This window comes from Maylandia zebra, linkage group LG14 (genome assembly GCF_041146795.1).
Source record: "Maylandia zebra isolate NMK-2024a linkage group LG14, Mzebra_GT3a, whole genome shotgun sequence".
In the NCBI taxonomy this organism is placed as follows: Eukaryota; Metazoa; Chordata; class Actinopteri; order Cichliformes; family Cichlidae; genus Maylandia; species Maylandia zebra.
In genome coordinates, this window is record NC_135180.1 from 4681564 (window position 1) to 4700191 (window position 18628).

The window sequence follows — 18628 nt, forward strand, 5'->3', positions numbered from 1 at the left end:
GGAAAAATAATTCCCCGTATGAAGTAAGTAAAACGACTTACTTCATATCAGAAGTGAGGAAAAGCGAATCCCAAATGTAATTGAAGGATATTGTAACATGGAGATTTCCTGCGGACATGCTGATGGATATTAGAATTTCCAATAGTCATCAGTAGGAAACAGTTTTTGGTGATATATAGTAACCTGTGATGTTGTACACTGTTTGGTTTTGCTTGGGAAAATAGAGAATATATTATTGCATAAAATAGCGCTGATTGCGTGTTGCAAACATCTGCTTGGCCAGCTGATTGCAAAGCTCTGTACAATCGGATTGGTGGGGAAAAGCAGGAAAGTTGGACTCTTGTCTGGTGACTCAGGCTCTACTCTACACAATCCTCATTTATAAAGTGCTTTACAAACTCGAATATTACAGCTAACAACTGGGTTTTCCTTTTTGAGTGCAGCTAGCTGAACAACAGACTGCCCCTTACTGCTAAAGACACAGAGAGTGAAAGTGGACAGTAAGCACATTTCTTAAGTCCAGCTTCACAGACAGTGTTACATCTATGTTGGTTCTTGAGAGTAGGGCTCAATGGTGTAAATTAGCCTTTCCATTTGTAGCGTTTTATGCCTCATTTAACCCTTTAAAGCCGGTTGGAGCGGGCACGCTCTGTTTTGCGTAACTATTTTTAAATCCCGGTAGCTCTGCAACCACGTAAGCTAGCACAATAATTTTTTTTGCATATGAAACCGGAGGAGTTGTACTTACATCTTATGCCATCAGCTTGTCCTAGGTCACAGTTTCCTTCCACATAAAGCTTTGCAAAAACTGCATAAAAAGCGCTTGCAGCAACAAAAACATAATATTCCAGAAACACACTCTGCTGATCCGATCAGCTGTTCATAACACTTCCTATGTTGGAATAGACGTCAGCACGAACTATTGCATGTCCACCATGACCTGCCCGAAACCGGAAGTGACGTCATTTTGCGGAATTGTAGTTTTTTTTTTACCATCAGGGCCTCATGAGCCTATTCTGGTGTTTTTAAAAGTTTTCTTTGACTTTATGACTTTCTGTGTCGTTTCTGGGATGCTTCGGACTCATATTGCACTGCTGGAAATAGTTTATTTTGATGCATATGCTGCTTTTTTGCAAATTTGCATTATAATATTTATTTTCGTTTTTCCTGCAGTATATAAAAATTGGTGTATTTCAAAAATAAAACTATGAAGACACTCAAAATAAATTTCCTGTGGTAGGAAGCTACTTTGTGCAACTTTTTTGTATTTACAGTTTTGAGGGATAAGCCTCTTAAATTTCTCTAACTAGAAATATATGTTCCATCCATCCATTCGCTTCTGCTTATCCTTTTCAGGGTCGCGGGGGGCGCTGGAGCCTATCCCAGCTGTTGTAGGGCGAGAGGCGGGGTACACCCTGGATAGGTCGCCAGTCTGTCACAGGGCCAACACACAGGGACAGACAACCATTTGCAATCACATTCATTCACACATTCACACCTAGTGACAATTTGGATTATCCAATTAACCTATCCCCACAAGCTGCATGTCTTTGGACGGTGGGAGGAAGCCGGAGTACCCGGAGGGAACCCACGCAAACACGGGGAGAACATGCAAACTCCACACAGAAAGACCCCGGCCTGGTGTTGGAATTGAACTCAGGACCTTCTTGCTGTGCGGCAACGGTGCTAACCACCGTGCTGCCCGAGAGCAATATATGACATATATTTCTTCAATATATAAGAAATATATGTTAAAAAAACAAAAACGATTTTCAATTTTTTTGTAGTTTATTGCACTTTTTTGCAATTTATGTAATTACTATGCACTTAATGCAGGCATATTATTAGAATCTGGGCTATAATGGTTGTATTGATGTATAGCAACTTGAAATGCTCCCAAAAATGGCACTACAGCATGTAAAAATATAATATAAGCTCTGGCGGACTTGGTTCTATGGTAGGTCTTAAAGGGTTAAGTGTTGAACTGACCTCCAACCTGCCCCGATACAAGTCTGATAAAGCAGCCTTGCAGTTTACCACAACAAGCCTGATCAACACATGTCACATCCTGCAACATACATCAACAATCTAAAAGATTTGTTTAAAGTGTGTGCATGTAACTATTATGACTAGGAGAGTAGAAAAATGCACTTACCATATTATTGACATTTTTGAGAATGGTGGTAAGACCACTGATGACAAGGGAGAACTTGTACTTGGAGATATTAATCAAACATTCCTTGTTGTGCTCTGTGCTGACTTTGGTGTGGGTGTTCTGGTGTCCAACTTTAATGGGAAGCTGAGAAAAAGAACAAAAAAAACCCATGAAATTAGAGGTGAGACATTCAGTAAATAAAATATTTCTGTCGTGGCCTGACTAAAAATTTAGAGAACACCGTTCACCTAGAACATTTTGGCAGGCTTAGCCTTTAAAGCTACACACTGTATGTTGTTTATCCATCCTGCATGATGTGCTATATACTCTTCTCATTTTAATTGCTTTCCTCTGGGATGCATTCATTTAGAGATCCTCTTGTTAAAATTATGTCTCTTTTTAAACTGCCCCTAAGCTATTGTCTGAAAACAATGGGCAACTGCTATAGTTGTTGACTACAGCTTCTACTTCTTGTGTTTCCTATCTTGGGTGCAGGTTATGGTTTACAGAACTATTACAGGGAGTGCAGAATTATTAGGCAAGTTGTATTTTTGAGGAATAATTTTATTATTGAACAACAACCATGTTCTCAATGAACCCAAAAAACTCATTAATATCAAAGCTGAATGTTTTTGGAAGTAGTTTTTAGTTTGTTTTTAGTTTTAGCTATTTTAGGGGGATATCTGTGTGTGCAGGTGACTATTACTGTGCATAATTATTAGACAACTTAACAAAAAACAAATGTATACCCATTTCAATTATTTATTTTTACCAGTGAAACCAATATAACATCTCCACATTCACAAATATACATTTCTGACATTCAAAAACAAAACAAAAACAAATCAGTGACCAATATAGCCACCTTTCTTTGCAAGGACACTCAAAAGCCTGCCATCCATGGATTCTGTCAGTGTTTTGATCTGTTCACCATCAACATTGCGTGCAGCAGCAACCACAGCCTCCCAGACACTGTTCAGAGAGGTGTACTGTTTTCCCTCCTTGTAAATCTCACATTTGATGATGGACCACAGGTTCTCAATGGGGTCCAGATCAGGTGAACAAGGAGGCCATGTCATTAGTTTTTCTTCTTTTATACCCTTTCTTGCCAGCCACGCTGTGGAGTACTTGGACGCGTGTGATGGAGCATTGTCCTGCATGAAAATCATGTTTTTCTTGAAGGATGCAGACTTCTTCCTGTACCACTGCTTGAAGAAGGTGTCTTCCAGAAACTGGCAGTAGGACTGGGAGTTGAGCTTGACTCCATCCTCAATCCGAAAAGGCCCCACAAGCTCATCTTTGATGATACCAGCCCAAACCAGTACTCCACCTCCACCTTGCTGGCGTCTGAGTCGGACTGGAGCTCTCTGCCCTTTACCAATCCAGCCACGGGCCCATCCATCTGGCCCATCAAGACTCACTCTCATTTCATCAGTCCATAAAACCTTAGAAAAACCAGTCTTGAGATATTTCTTGGCCCAGTCTTGACGTTTCAGCTTGTGTGTCTTGTTCAGTGGTGGTCGTCTTTCAGCCTTTCTTACCTTGGCCATGTCTCTGAGTATTGCACACCTTGTGCTTTTGGGCACTCCAGTGATGTTGCAGCTCTGAAATATGGCCAAACTGGTGGCATTTGCCTAATAATTCTGCACTCCCTGTATGTATGCTTATAAATATAAAATGTATCACCTTTTTGTTCATCGTTATAATTATCAAGACCAACATTAACAAAAAAACTATTGTCAGATATCCAAGATTGACCCAAGACTGCATTTCTGCCAAACTCCTCTTTTGCTCCGACCATGGTCTTTTTAGTTGCATCCAGTAATGAACTGTTCAAACATGATTATTGTAATAAGGGCATCATGGATATTCACTTTTACAATTTTTTTTTAATATTCATGTATTTATTTTCTTATTTATAGGAAATAAAACAAATACAATCAAAATAATAAACAGTTTTTAAAAGACTTTGTATATCGCCTTGGTACAGATTTCTATCAAACTTCCAAATGTAAATGAAGGAGAACATAAACACAAGTGACACTTGATTGTGATCCGTTTATGCTCCAAGGGAAACAAACAGCAGATGAAGTACAGCACTGGCTCAGTGAAGTTCATATATGGATCAGGTGTGCGACCACCAGTTTGATGAGGTAGTGAACACAGGCGTTCAGCTGTCTCGCTACACTGTGTGTATCTAGAAAAAAACTGTCTGAGAAAAATGTTTATAGCCAAGAAATTGGTGATGAGGGTCAGTTACCTTAATTGGGCTGCTTAACCCTTGTATGGTGTTCGGGTCTGTGAGACCCGTTTTCAGTTTTTTTCAAAAGAAAAATTAAACAATTAATTATTTTTTCAACCTGAAATTCATTGGCTTTGGCTTATTTTCTGTGAAGAACATAAATCCGAACTAATTTTCAATGACCTCATACTGAATATTTCACATTTCTGAAAATTCAGAGTCTGACAGTGACTTTGAAGAAGACGATGAGGTTGAGCACCATTTAGTAACAAAACAAAGACGAGTACCCCATCTGCAGCCAGCTCCAGGACCAGAACAAGCCCACCAGACAGCAAGTGAAGAAATATGGATGTCAATAACTGGTGAAATTGAATGGTCTTCTTGCCCAAGAAATGAGCCACCCTGCAGAGCTGTTACTGTGATAAGCCAGGGCCAACACGGCTGACAGGACATCAAGTCTTCATTTGAGCTTTTCATCCCAGATTCCATCCAGAAAATTATTCTGGATTGCAGTAATCTAGAAGGAAGGTGTGTTTTTGGAGAGAGATGGAAGGAGATCTAAGAACCCCAAAGGCCTACTTTGGGGTCCTTATCCTTGCAGGAGTTTTCAGGTCCAAAGGGGAATCCACAGAATCCCTGTGGGATGCAGAAACCGGCACGAACCTTTCCGTGCATCAATGTCTCTGGAAAACTTCCACAAAATTTCCAGGATTATCCGTTTTGATAACCGAGATGACAGACCAGCTCGACGGCAGAGAGACAAGCTAGCTGCCATTAGGACAGTGTGGGATAAGTGTGTGCAACACCTCCCCCTGTTTTACAAACCTGGGCCTAATGTCACCATTGATGAGCAGCTGATCCCATTTAGTTGTGAAACATATTGCTTCACGTGTAAATGTGTTGTGTCTTTCCACTCACTCCACTTGATTATAACTGATATATTTTTTATAACATTAAAAAACAAAACAAAAAAAACCCGAGAAGCACATTGATTCATAAATGTGATCTAACAAAAGTTAAAGGGAAAAAATTAACCATGTTTGCTGTTCATATGGTTTGTAATTGGGATGAAGTAAACATCTGATGAGTAATTTAACAAAAAATTGTTTGATAGTGTTAATTTGGAAAGCCAAAACTCTGGCGGGTCCACCAGACCCATGAACACTGGCTGAGTAACAAAAATATGAACACCACACAAGGGTTAAATCTGATATTTTCGATACTGGCATCATGCCTTGTCAAGTGTTACCTGCCTTTGTGGAAAGATGTATGCAACATAAAATGTTAAAAAAAAACAAGGAAGTCTTTTGAGCCTCAGGCTGTGTCTGCTGAGGTGCCCTCTAGCTGAAGATTTTATTAACATTTCACGTTTTCATTTTAAGTCTTTTACCTTGCTGTAATGTACCATTGCGTAGCAGCTCAAAGATTAACACATATGTTGCTACCAGCTAAGAAAGCATCAACCTAACCCCATGTAGCTGTAACTATTCCAACAACATGATTAGTGCAGCGCAGCACTATTCTCATCATCATTGGCCCTTTGTGCTGTTTAAAAAAATGAAACTAAAAATGGAATCAGAATTGTAAACACTTAATTTTTATTTCAGTTTCAAACATTGAGTTAAAAACAACAACAACAACAACAACAAAAAACAATCTGCAGCTATTGTTGCATGTTGTCTGTAAAAGTTCTTAAATTCTGTTAAGGATTTTAAAGGCTAAGGCTTTTTTAAATTTAAAATGTCAGTGTGTGCAGTGAAGAGTATTTTAGCTAAAATATTATGCATGTCCTAATGAGACATTTATTCATGTTGAATATTACACTGTTTTTATTCTTCATCATAATTCACATTTCTTCAGTGCTGGTGTAGGTCTCCCTGACCAGATTTTGTCTAGTCTTCTCATAAGCTTTTGAGAGTCATTTAATACCATGTAAACTCGCCGGGAACTGTACAGGCTATAGGTCACACTGAAGGTGGGAAAACTTTTGAAATTGTTTACTGTGGTCTAACATCACAAAACCCTGGGTTAACATGGGTGTGCACACTTTTTACATCCACCGTATATATAGCCAATCTATATCTTGGGCTGTTTCTCCCATTCTTCTAAATTCTTTCTGGATACAAAGTACATAGGCAATTCAGAAAATGTCACTGCCAAGAGAACAGCAACATACTTGTAGTTATGATTGTTGCTGCAATAGTATTAGTACTACTACTCCTTTCAGCTGTTTCCTTTAGGGGTCGCCACAGCAGATCATCTGCCTCCATCTCATCCTACCCCTAGCATCTTCAATTATCCTTGACAGCCAATCACAAAATTATATGGCAACTAGGGCTGTTCGATATAACGATATATATCGGATGACGATATAAAAACATCTATCGTTTCATTTTACGCTATCGTTTGTTTCGTGGTGTCGCAAAATAAACTGTTTACGGCAATATTTTTTCACTGTTTTGATGGTCACTGTAGTGGCTATATTCATTTCTTAAGTTCTCTCTTTCTCTTATATTTAATATAGCCACACTACGGACGGACAAGCGCCTGTTTTTATGCGTTGTCGTTAGCAACAATGACGGTAAAACCATCGCGTGTCCGCTTGTTTATTTTCCACATAAACCTTGCACAATAAAGCTCAAGATCCTGTTGAGACTTTTCAAAATAAACTGAACGACGTGAAAGAGCATGCAGAGTATTTACGGATGAGAAGCAAAAAAGAGCTGGCAGGTGCTAAAAAAAACCAAAACCTTAGACTCAAACATTTGAAAAGGCTTTTCCCCGCAGCACGCCGTGTAATAAATACTCACAAAGAAAACAGCGGCCGTTACAATTTATGTCTAAAAATGCATCGCCGCTTGGCATCTTTCTTGGCCTTAAGACAACAATTCTGATGGCTAAAGATCCAAACGGGACACAAAAAAAAAAAGAAAAAAAAATGCATCGTTTCATGCATCGGTTAAAACACTCGACTCCAGGTACACGATGCCCAGCTGGAAACACTTCACGTAAGTCGAGCTGCCCGAGATTCACAGAATTTACAGAAAATGTTACATTTTTGTGATTTATATCGTTATCGGGACGATAGATGTCTTATATTGGGATATGAGATTCTGGTCATATTGCACCTGATGGCAACACAAATGGGGCGATCGTGGCTGAAAGAGTTGGCAGTTCGTCTTGTAACCGGAAGGTTGCCGGTTCGAGCCCTAGTTCAGACAGTCTTGGTCATTGTGTCCTTGGGCAAGACACTTCACCTACCGCCTACTGGTGATGGCCAGAGGGGCCGATGGCGCGATATGGCAGCCTCACTTCTGTCAGTCTGCCCCAGGGCAGCTGTGGCTACAACTGTAGCTTGCCTCCACCAGTGTGTGAATGTGAGAGTGAATGAATAGTGGAATTGTACAGCGCTTTGAGGGCCCCGAAAAGCACTATATAAATGCAATCCATTATTATTATTATTATTAAATAAAAGTGGAAAGTTATGGGAGTGTTGTCAACAGTGAGAACAGCTATATCACCACCAATCTCATGTGTAAGCCTGTATATCACCATCGCAAACAAAAAGCCTCTCTGAGCTGATCCCTGATGTAATCCCACTCCCACATTGAACACATCTGTCACACCTACCACACACCTCACTATTGGCTTTCTGTCCTCCCTTGTTCTGCACCACACTGACATACTGCTCTGTCACTCCTGACTTCCTGATATATTACCACAGTACCACACCTGTGGAACTATGCTCTCTCTAGATCCACAAAGATATAGTCTATCGCCTTCTGACCTTCTCTATAGTTCTCCATCATCACTTTAAACCTAAACACCACATCTGTAGTTAGGAATGGGAATTGATAAATTCAAATCCCCATTCCGATTCCATTATAAACATCACTTATCGATTCACTTTCTTATTGATTCTCATTGGCTCCATTTTGAGAGTAACCACCATTGCTAAGCAGCAATAGAAAAAATTACATTACATGCAAATTGCATTTTTTTCGGTCAAACGTTTGTGCATTTTGTTAGGGTAGCACCCTTCTTTGTTTTGATCAGTGTTGGAGTCGTTACTCAAAGTAGTAATTAGTGCACATATTACACAGAAAACTTTCCTCAAAGTAATGCAGTACGTTACTTAATTACTAAGATCTTTCTCTTAGTACAATACAAATCTGACTGCAGAAAGCAAAGACGCAAAGTGATTCCGCATTAGAAACATGAACAGCTAGAAAGGGAGGCTGCAGCCTAACTGTTCATCTGTTTGTTACCTATAGAAGTTAAGGGTCTTGCTGCTGGGATCGGCATTCACTCAGCTTTAGTATTGGGTTCTTGGCTAGCTTAGTATTACTATGTTGTCTGTGCAGATACGTGCAAAGAACTAAAGTTGCAGCATAATGCATTCGTTTCTGTCCTGGATGCAGTTTTCCACTTTACCACTGTGCTCTCGTCCTTTAGAGCAATAAAAATAAATGTCCATATCCACTGCATTGCTATTTTCCTCCTCAATCACCTGATTGTCACGCAAGCACAAAAACCAATAAGCAGAATCAATAGGCAGGCAGACCAACGATTCCAAGGAATTGGACTACCAGGAAACGGTTTTCTAAAAAGAGTAGGTTCTTGATTCCCTGGAGGGAAAATAATTCTGACAGTATATAGCAATATACAGCAGGTAAAATAAGTTTTGAACACATTGCTAATTTTCTAAGTAAATATACATATACACGTTTCTAAAGGTGATATTGATATGAAATTCTCACTAGATGTTGATAACAACCCATCCAATCCACACATGCAAAGAAATCAAACTGATAAATTATGTCCAATAATTAGAAATAGGGCTGGGCCATATCATACCATTCACGGTAATACCGGTGTAATGTTGGGCAATGATAAAAAAATGAAATATCACGACAGAATATGGGTAAAACGCGCATGCGCAGTGCCTTTGTTTTCATTAGCACATAATGGAAAAAGCATGGTGGCGATGGAGAATGAGAAGGACGAAAGCGGATCGTTGAATGAAACGGATGAACCACAACTGGTTTGTAAAAATTCTGCAACTTCAGTGGGTGGAGCTGGTTTGGCTTTCGTCCGTCAGATACACACCAAAGCATATTTTTTGGTAGAGCATGCTAGCGGGCCGTCGTTATTACCAAACCGATTTTATGTGCTACACGGCGCTCAAAAATCTGTCAAATGTTTTAGTACAACTTTGCTAAGCTACAAAGCCGCACCGCTTGATGGATTGTCAGAGCACTACGGCTATCGTAGTCAGGAGCCTCGCGGAGAAATACGTACTGTGCTTCAACATAATATTACCGTATTGTGTGTGTATAACCTCTTTTTAAGTCTGAGCAAAGCTGCTTAGAGAGATTGGGATCAGAGGTTTTGTTTTGTGGATATTATACATGGTTATGCTGAGGATATGCCGGCCAATTTCCACTGGAAATGCCTTTTGGTTAAACTGTCAGCAAGGAATTTGCATTTGCACTGTAAAATTTTTATATAACTTTAATGCACATAAAAAACAGCTGCTTGTTTAAGTCAAAATACATTGATGGGTTTTTTTTGCACTAATAAAGTTGTGAAGTTGTAAAGTATTTTGTCTTGCGTCAATTATATCGTCAGTTATATCGTTATCAAATATATATTGTGATAAATATTTTTGGCCATATTCCCCTGCCCTGATTAGAAATGACACAAGGAAAATGTATTGAAAAAATAAACAGGGAAATGGAAAGTCATTAAACCAGCTAAAATCTATTAATAATTAGAAAACGGTCCTGTCACTTAGCGCAAATTATATAATCTAGTTTACTACTGATGGCCTATATAAAAGGTGTCTCATTACCAAGGCGTCACACAAGAAACTTCTCATTATGAGTAAACCAATGAGCTCTCTCAAGACCTTCACAACCTTATTATTGCAAAACATACTGATGGCATTAGTTACTAAAGAAATTCTAAACTACTAAAGGTCCCAGTGTGCACTGTTAGTGCCATAATCTGGAAGTGGAAAAAACATAACTTCACTATAAACTAGTCAAGACCAATTGCTTCCCCCAAGATTTCATACAGAGGTGTGAAAATAATTATCATAAGATTTGTCTGAGAGCCAAAGAGAGCACTAAGAGAGAAAAGACATTCCCGAAAAAAACAAACAAAAAAAACCAAACAAACAATAAAAACCTGCTGCCATTTACATGGATGATGAAGATGAAATGAGAGTGGACATTTAAGGAAGACAGTGATCCCAAACACACAGGGAAGGAAACTCTCAAATGGTTTCAGAGAAGGAAAATAAAGGTTCTAGAATGGCCCAGCAAATCACCTGACCTGTATCCAATTTAAAATCCATGGAAAGAACTATGGTAAATGGCCTGCATTTGTATAGCGCTTTTCTAGTCCCTAAGGACCCCAAAGCGCTTCACACTACATTCAGTCATTCACCCATTCACACACACATTCACACACTGGCGATGGCAAGCTACATTGTAGCCGATATCATAAATTTGGATATCTGCCGATACTGATATGAATCCGATATAGTGTTTTTTAATCAATAAAACTGTTTAATATCTTGCTGCATTTTGTATAAGTTCATACTCAAGTTTAAATAAACAACAACACTAAAGCTATTCTGTTATACCTGTATGTAAAAAATACACTGCACCCAAAATATGTCATAGTTCAGCAAAACTGATCAATCTAATGAACTTAAACCTGCTCCTAGGGCTGCTCAATTAATCGAATTTTAATCACGATTACGATCTGGGCTTTCAACGATCATTAAAAATGACTGAGCCGATTATTAGCCCCTCCCTCATTTATCCGCGACACCTTAAAGGCCGGTCCGTGAAAATATTGTCGGGCATAAACCGGTCCGTGGCGCAAAAAAGGGTGGAGACCGCTGATTAAGAGGACCCGAGGGAAGCTCGGAAAGCTAAGCAGAAGTTATTTGGAGAGTGACTGCCGTTGGTTGAAAAGAGAGTTTAAAAAAAAAAACTTCAGTGGTGTTGCACACTATTTTATATTATTTTTTTAAAGTCATTGTTAACCCTTTAAAGCCGGTCAGAGCAGCACGCTCCGTTTTGCGTAACTATTTTTAAATCCCTGTAGAACCTGAACCGTGTAAGCTAGCGCAATAATTTGTTTTGCATATGAAACCGGAGGAGTTGTACTTACATCTGATGCCATCAGCTTGTCCTCGGTCACGGTTTCGTTCCACATATAGCTTTGCAAAAATTGCATAAAAAGAGCTTGCAGGAACAAAAACATAATATTCCAGAAACACGCTTTGCCGTTCCTATCAGCTGTTCGTAACACTTCCCACAGTGAAATGATGCACCTGCTGTTTTCTTTGCAAATTTGCATCATAGGATTGTTTTTTGTTTTTCCTGCAGTATATAAAAATTGCTGTATCTCCAAAATAAAACTATGAAGACACTCAAAATAAATTTCCTGTGGTGGGAAACTATTTTTTGCAACTTTATTGTATTTAAAGTTTTGAGGGATAAACCTCTTAAACTTCTCCAAGTAGAAATATATGTAAACAAAACAAAAGCGATTTTCAATTTTTTTTGTAGTTTATTGCACTTTTTTGCAATTTATGTAATTACTATGCACTTAATGCATACATATTATTAAAATATGGGCTATAACAGTTGTATTGATGTATAGCAACTTGAAATGCTCTCACAAATGGCACTACAGCATGTAAAAAAAATAAATAAAAATAATATAAGCTCTGGTGGACTTGGTTCTATAGTAGGTCTTAAAGGGTTAAATAAATATCGTCAAATAATCGTGATCTCAATTTCAGTGAAAATAATCGTGATTATCATTTTTGCCATAATCGAGCAGCCCTACCTGCTCCATCCTCCCTATTCTGGTATTTTAAAGAGTACTTAGCAGAAATATTAAGCAACCTAACTAATAGGGTTGCAAACTCCCAGCAAAAAAAATAGGGAACCACCCTCCACCTAATGATGCTTAATCGACTTAATCAACTTTAATTTGATGCAGTGTGAAAAAAAATGCACAGAATTAAATTGTCTGTGAAGGTTCTCAGTCATCCAGGTCATCGTAGTCAAAGGAGCTTGCAAAGAAAAGCGTCTGGACTTCTTTAAGTTACTTGAAGACGTTTCACCTCTCATCCGAGAAGCTTCTTTAGTTCTAAGGTCAAATGTGGAGAGTCCCAGATATAAACCCAGTGGGAGTTTCCCCCCACAGAGGGACAAAAGGACCCCCTGATGATCCTCTAATCGCCTGAGCCAAGGTGTGAAACTGGGTGTGGGTCCCAATCAGCCAGAGTTTCGGGTGTGTTCATTGTGAAACCTGGCCCCACCTTATCATGCGAATTCCTGAGGTCAGATGGCCCAGGATGTGAGTGGGCGTTAAGGCGTCTGGGAAGGGATCTCAAAACTGGATTATAGATGGCAGAGAGTTGGTGTCGTAAACCCCCGCCTCTGTTCAAAGATGGTCGCTCACAGTGGACATAGATGGCTTCTTTCACTCCTCTTTCAAACCATCTGTCCTCTCTGTCCAAAATGTGAACATTGGTATCCTCGAAAGAGTGTCCTTTATCCTTAAGATGCAGATGGACTGCTGAGTCTTGTCCTGTGGAGGTGGCTCTTCTGTGTTGTGCCATGCGCTTGTGAAGTGGCTGTTTGGTCTCTCCAATGTAGAGGTCTGGGCATTCCTCGCTGCACTGTACAGCATACACCACATTGTTAAGTCTGCGTTTTGGCGTTTTGTCTTTCGGGTGAACCAGTTTTTGTCTGAGCGTGTTGCTGGGTCTGAAATGCACCGGGATGTCATGCTTGGAGAAAACTCTCCTCAGGAGAGTTTTCTCCAAGCATGACATCCCAAGCATGAGCCAAGGTGATCCTCTAATCACCTTGGCTCAGGCAATTAGAGGATCATCAGGGGGTCCTTTTGTCCCTCTGTGGGGGGTTACTCCCACTAGGTTTATATCTGGGACTCTCCACCATTTGACCTTAGAACTGAAGAAGCTTCTCGGATGAGAGGTGAAACGTCTTCAAGTAACTTAAAGAAGTCCAGACGCTTTTCTTTGCAAGCTCCTTTGACAGAATTAAATTATTTTTGAAGAATAATTAAATAGATTCAACATCTTTCTTCTACAGAATGGCAGACTGCACAGATGGTATCTTCCCAAAGGAAAAAGTACTATAGCTTACTAGGGTATATTAGACTTAACAGTTACTATATACAGTAATGGACTTCTATACATTTGACATCAGATTAAAACTTTGGGTGTAAGATTCAGATAATTATTTATAAAAAGCTAGACATTTTAAATTAGAATAACAAAGAAAAGTATGTCTTTGTGCCCCCTTTTCCCTGTTCATGCCCTATCGGCCCCCTTGGCTAAACTTTGCTAGATCCGCCTCTGCACAGTTACCAGCCGTCAGCTACGTAGAAAAAGATCCTGGTGTAGAAAGTAATATTAAATAAATTCTAACAACAGATTATCAAGCTTAAACGTGCTGCTGTTGTTCAGCCGCTGGTTTCCTCTTTCTGGTCCAAAGTGGGCCAAAAACAAAAAAGAGAGACGGACTCGCAACAGAAAAGCCGATCAGCTGATCATTGATCAGTTTCATGATTGAAGTAGCAGCAGGAGAGAGAGGCAGTCGCTCCATATATCGGTTGTTAAGCTTAACGTGGGAATGCTTTACAAAGATTCAGAGACGAACTTACACACTTGCTTTACTTCTCTCTGGGATAACTTCCTCGGAGATGAAATGCTGGTTTGGTAGCGAGGCTCCAAATACACACAGCCGCTCTATCACGTGATGCATACTGCTCCGACGTGCTACGGTTATGAACTGAGTTACGCCGTGTGGCAAGTTTTGTGAGATGGTTTTTGATATTTAATGGATCGGATTACATTTTTTATTTCTCTTCGATATCCGATCCAGTAATTTACGTCAGTATCGGACCGATACCGATACGTAATATCGGATCGGTCCATCTCTAGTCCATACACCTGAAAGTCCCGAAAACGCATTGCGAATTCTGTTTTGAGTCTACGGATGTATCCGTGTATTTCCGCGGTGCTGATGCTGCGCTGAGCGGACAGCTCCTGAAGAATTTGAAGTGTCGGAATGTGGAAATTTCAACATCGCTTGAAAAAAAACTGCCAGCGAGCAACGTCCCTCTCACCGGTAGGCTAAGTTATTTACAAGCTGAATGTGGTTGTTGGGGTTAGCTAAGATACCGTCATTAAGAAGCGGCACAACTAATGTGTCTATGCGAGCTAATGTGCGATGTGCACCGCTGGCCCAGCCATTTATTTTTAATGCACCTTCTCCGATTAATTCACTGCCTGTTGTGCCATTAGTTAACCCTTCACAGCTGGCACGCGTGCCCAGCGTTGCTGACCCCTGCTGTATACTATGCCAGCCACTTCGTTATGGCATTCCATGTATGCCCTGCCTGCTAGCATCTTGCACGTTGCTGTTATGTGTTGGATTGTCTCAGGGGCATCTTTACACATCCTGCCCTAGAATATTGCCTGGTGTGACAGACCCCAGCCTCTATGCACCTTGTCTTCTGTGCTGTCTTTCAGTAGGATTTCTTGATGTCAGCCACTTCCTCTATCTGCCATAGGTACATAATGTGCAGGGGCTTGTCCTTTCATGATGGTTCCTCCTCCTTCTTGGGTTTCACTGAGCACACGGTCGGTCATGGAAACTTACATTAATTAGTCCCAAGCCTCCTTCCTTCTGCTTAGCGTACAGCCTCACTGTGCTAGACTTAGAATGAAACCCTCCATGCATGGTCAGGAGCTTCCTGGTCTTGATGTCAGTGGCTTCTACCTCCTCCTTTGGCCATCTTATTATCCCAGCAGGGTACCTGATCACGGGCAGGACGTAGTCATTATGTGTTGCATCCTTCTCCCATATGCTCTTCCAGTATTGCTCAGTCTCCACCCTTTGTGGAGCTGTTGTCATATTGTTGCCCTGCCACTGGGAATATACCTTGGATGGTTCTGTGGAGAACAGCTAGTTTATTCTTCTGCCGTCAATCTCTCTGGTATACCTCGTCAAGCGGCTGGCCAAACCTGTGAGTCTTTGTTTGGTAGTTTCCAAGACCTCAGGTATGGACAGCAAGCTCAGATGGCTACATTCTGAGCCGATCACATATCAATCTGATACCAATATCAGCAAACTGGTATCTATACTAGGGATATTTGGATTGCTTCGCCTACTTCTACTAAACCAGTAACATAAAAACTGAAAACATTTTCCAGCAGTGCTGATGTGGTATAGCATTTGGTTTCTTGCTATACATACCATCACAGCAATCACACGTAATCCATTTTCTTTTCTACTGTATTACAAAAAATTAATGCAACTCATCTGCACCTCTTCAAGTATTTGTCAGACTCAATAGCTTGGTCTCAGTAATGATAGAAATGCTATATAATATTTATTCATTACATTTTTTCTTTTCTTGTTTATTTTAAAGCTTCATTGTAACTGCTACTATACTAGTACAAAAAAGTATACTTCAAAATGTTGACATTTTTTGGGAAGTGAAAATCCTTCACAGTAGCAACCCAAAAACTGACCACATATAACAAACATACTTAACAAAATCTATGTAATCTCAAATAATTTCTTTGATATTTTAACAGTTTTGATTTTATAGTCAAAAAATAATAATTTTAAATTAGTAACTTTTGCTAGGTTTACAGCTACCATCCACACAAGTCTGGGTTTCTAAAATTCAGACTTTTCTTGGGAAAACTTCTTACCTGTTTTTTCTCCCCGGTCTGAACAAGCATAAAGAAATTTTTGGAAACAGTGACACAGACACACGTATGTGCTTCCTGATTGGATCTTATCAATCATGTTTCCTCAACTGACTTGTCACATCAGTATCTTGTGACTCTTTTCCAAAGGAAACAAAAACAAAGTGCTTAAATCAGCACACAAAGAACTACAAGGTTTGCTTGCTGGCTTTGTTGTCCATGTCTATTTTATACATGCAGATAGCGTGACCAGTCAATTAACTGTAATGGTCACCTATTAATTTTCAAGTATGGACATAGATCATTCCTCAAATGCTGCCAAAATGCTTGTCTACAAGGAAATTTTCAACTGCCATTTTAAAATTAAAGTTTTTAATATCTCTCTCTCTCTCTCTATATATATATATATATATATATATATATATATATATATATATATATATATAAAAAACAAAATGTAATATTAGACAAATACAAGTAAAAATCAAAGGCTTTTAAATGTTGAGTTAATTTATTAAGAGAAAAAGAAAAGATACTTTTTCACATAGACCTAGATAGGTTTAGGTAAATTGAAAAAGGAGGGCCAGATGTCCTTGGGTTATCCTTGTCTAACATTAAAATTTGCTCTGAATTATGTAAGTGTGACAAATATCCCCCCCAAAAAAATACGACAAAGGTTGTTTTTTTAAAAAAAAAAAAAAAAAAAAAAAAAAAAAAAAAAAGCAAGGTAGGCAGTAAGCAATATAAACACTGACCATTAAATGCTTTTTCTATTAATTATTAATATTAGTGTCTTCCAAACACGCTCAGATTGCTCAAAATGTAATAGTGTCAATGACAAACTATGTGTATTTCAGCACAGACTGTTGCCTGTGAGGTTTTAATTGGAGTTTGGTGCAATAATAACTAACAAGTAGATGTAACACCGAAAGCCACTTTTTCCAGTGGTAGTAATCCAGGCTAAGCTGCTAAATCCTACGTACAAGCCATGATCTGTATCAACTAACACCCAAGACAACTTAAGAAAAGCGAATTACTTTTCACAATCACAATCTACCAAAATTAACTTTGACTACTGTCTGACTGGGAGGTTTCTTCTTTTGTAAACAGCTGATGCATGTTTTGTCGACGTCGTAGATGTGTCATACTTAAAGGAAATAACTAATACGAACACACATTGTAACAAGAGCTAAGTTTTGAGTATAAACTGATATGGATTTCTCTTACAAATAAAGAAAAGCAGGCGTCTCACAGTAACTGTTAAGAAAATAGCTGTTAGAAAGAGGCGCATTAACTTTTAGTACTCACACCCCAGTAAGTTCATAAGATATTTTGGATGCAGTGTGCTACCCCAGCCACATCTTTTTTGTTTACATTAGAAAGCTAGGCCTGCTAATGTTAGCTACCTAGCTGACAAGAGAGAAAACGACAGATCAACTTTAAATGGCATACAGACGTGTCTTCACTGGTTCAAATGTTCTAGATATAATGTTTTATTAACATTATTCCCCACTGGAACAGGCAAATCCCAACAGCTCAATTATAATATGAGATAAACGTGCTAACTGATCGTGGAGACAGCGCTAGCTAGAAAGACCTCATCTTCAGTGTTTTGCAGCTGGAAGAAGCAAACACAGTACACTACAGTGGAGAAAGTACATTTGACAAATGAATCGGTATTTAATTCGATTTTCAAAACACCTCGTTGCTGTATATATTACGTTAATTAGAGTACTTCAGCGTCAACACTACCGAAGCTTGCTACACCCATCTACTGAATGAGCCCATCTTACCTGCTCATCAAATCTAGTAATCACGGCCTGGACCCATTCCACTGGTTTGTGAGCCGCCATGACCAGGCGGACGGACACCGCAGCCCTCTGCTGCTAAATCCAAGATGCAAGACCGCAGCTGACGGGCTTAGTAATGCATGGAAATTGTCTTGAATCTGTGGGAAAGGACGAAAGGGGCGAGATTTTTTCTCCTTCTTTAGGATTCACCATCCCACCGCCATGACACACTACCGGAAGTCTTCTTCACAGAAACTGACTGGGGGGCGGGCGGTGCAGGGTCAAGTTAGCCGTAATGAAAAAGGACACTTCCAGGCACTGTTTTCAAGATTCATCATCATTTTGATTTTCATTATGCAACATGTATGCTACATGTAACACGGTATGCTATGCCAACAGATACACATAAATATATATAAATATATATACATTGATATATATTTGTGTGTGTGTGTGTGTATATATATACATATATACATATGTGTGTGTGTGTGTGTGTGTGTGTGTGTGTTTGGACACGTTCCAATTTCGTTGTACTATTGTACTAGGTATGACTGTGCAATGACAATAAAGAGTTATCTCTCAAACTAGAACTCTGTTCACAGACGCTAGAAGACTCGTACAGTTGTGCCTTTGTTTACCACTATCAGTGGCCTCAC

General features: G+C 39.4%; 1 protein-coding gene across 4 annotated transcripts in view; it reads right to left on the minus strand.

Moving 5' to 3' along the window:
- Window positions 1-18213, minus strand: part of nf1a (neurofibromin 1a) — a 139293-nt gene extending 121080 nt beyond the window's left edge. For all 4 annotated transcript variants that reach the window (XM_024804868.2, XM_024804867.2, XM_024804869.2 and 1 more), the window contains exons 1-2: window positions 17973-18213; window positions 2156-2299 (exon numbers count right to left, since the gene is read on the minus strand). In XM_024804868.2, the coding sequence (XP_024660636.2) occupies window positions 2156-2299; window positions 17973-18032 (204 nt within the window). In that variant the 5' untranslated portion in view covers window positions 18033-18213. The remainder of the gene's footprint in view (window positions 1-2155; window positions 2300-17972) is intronic.
- Between the last annotated feature and the right edge of the window lie 415 nt (window positions 18214-18628).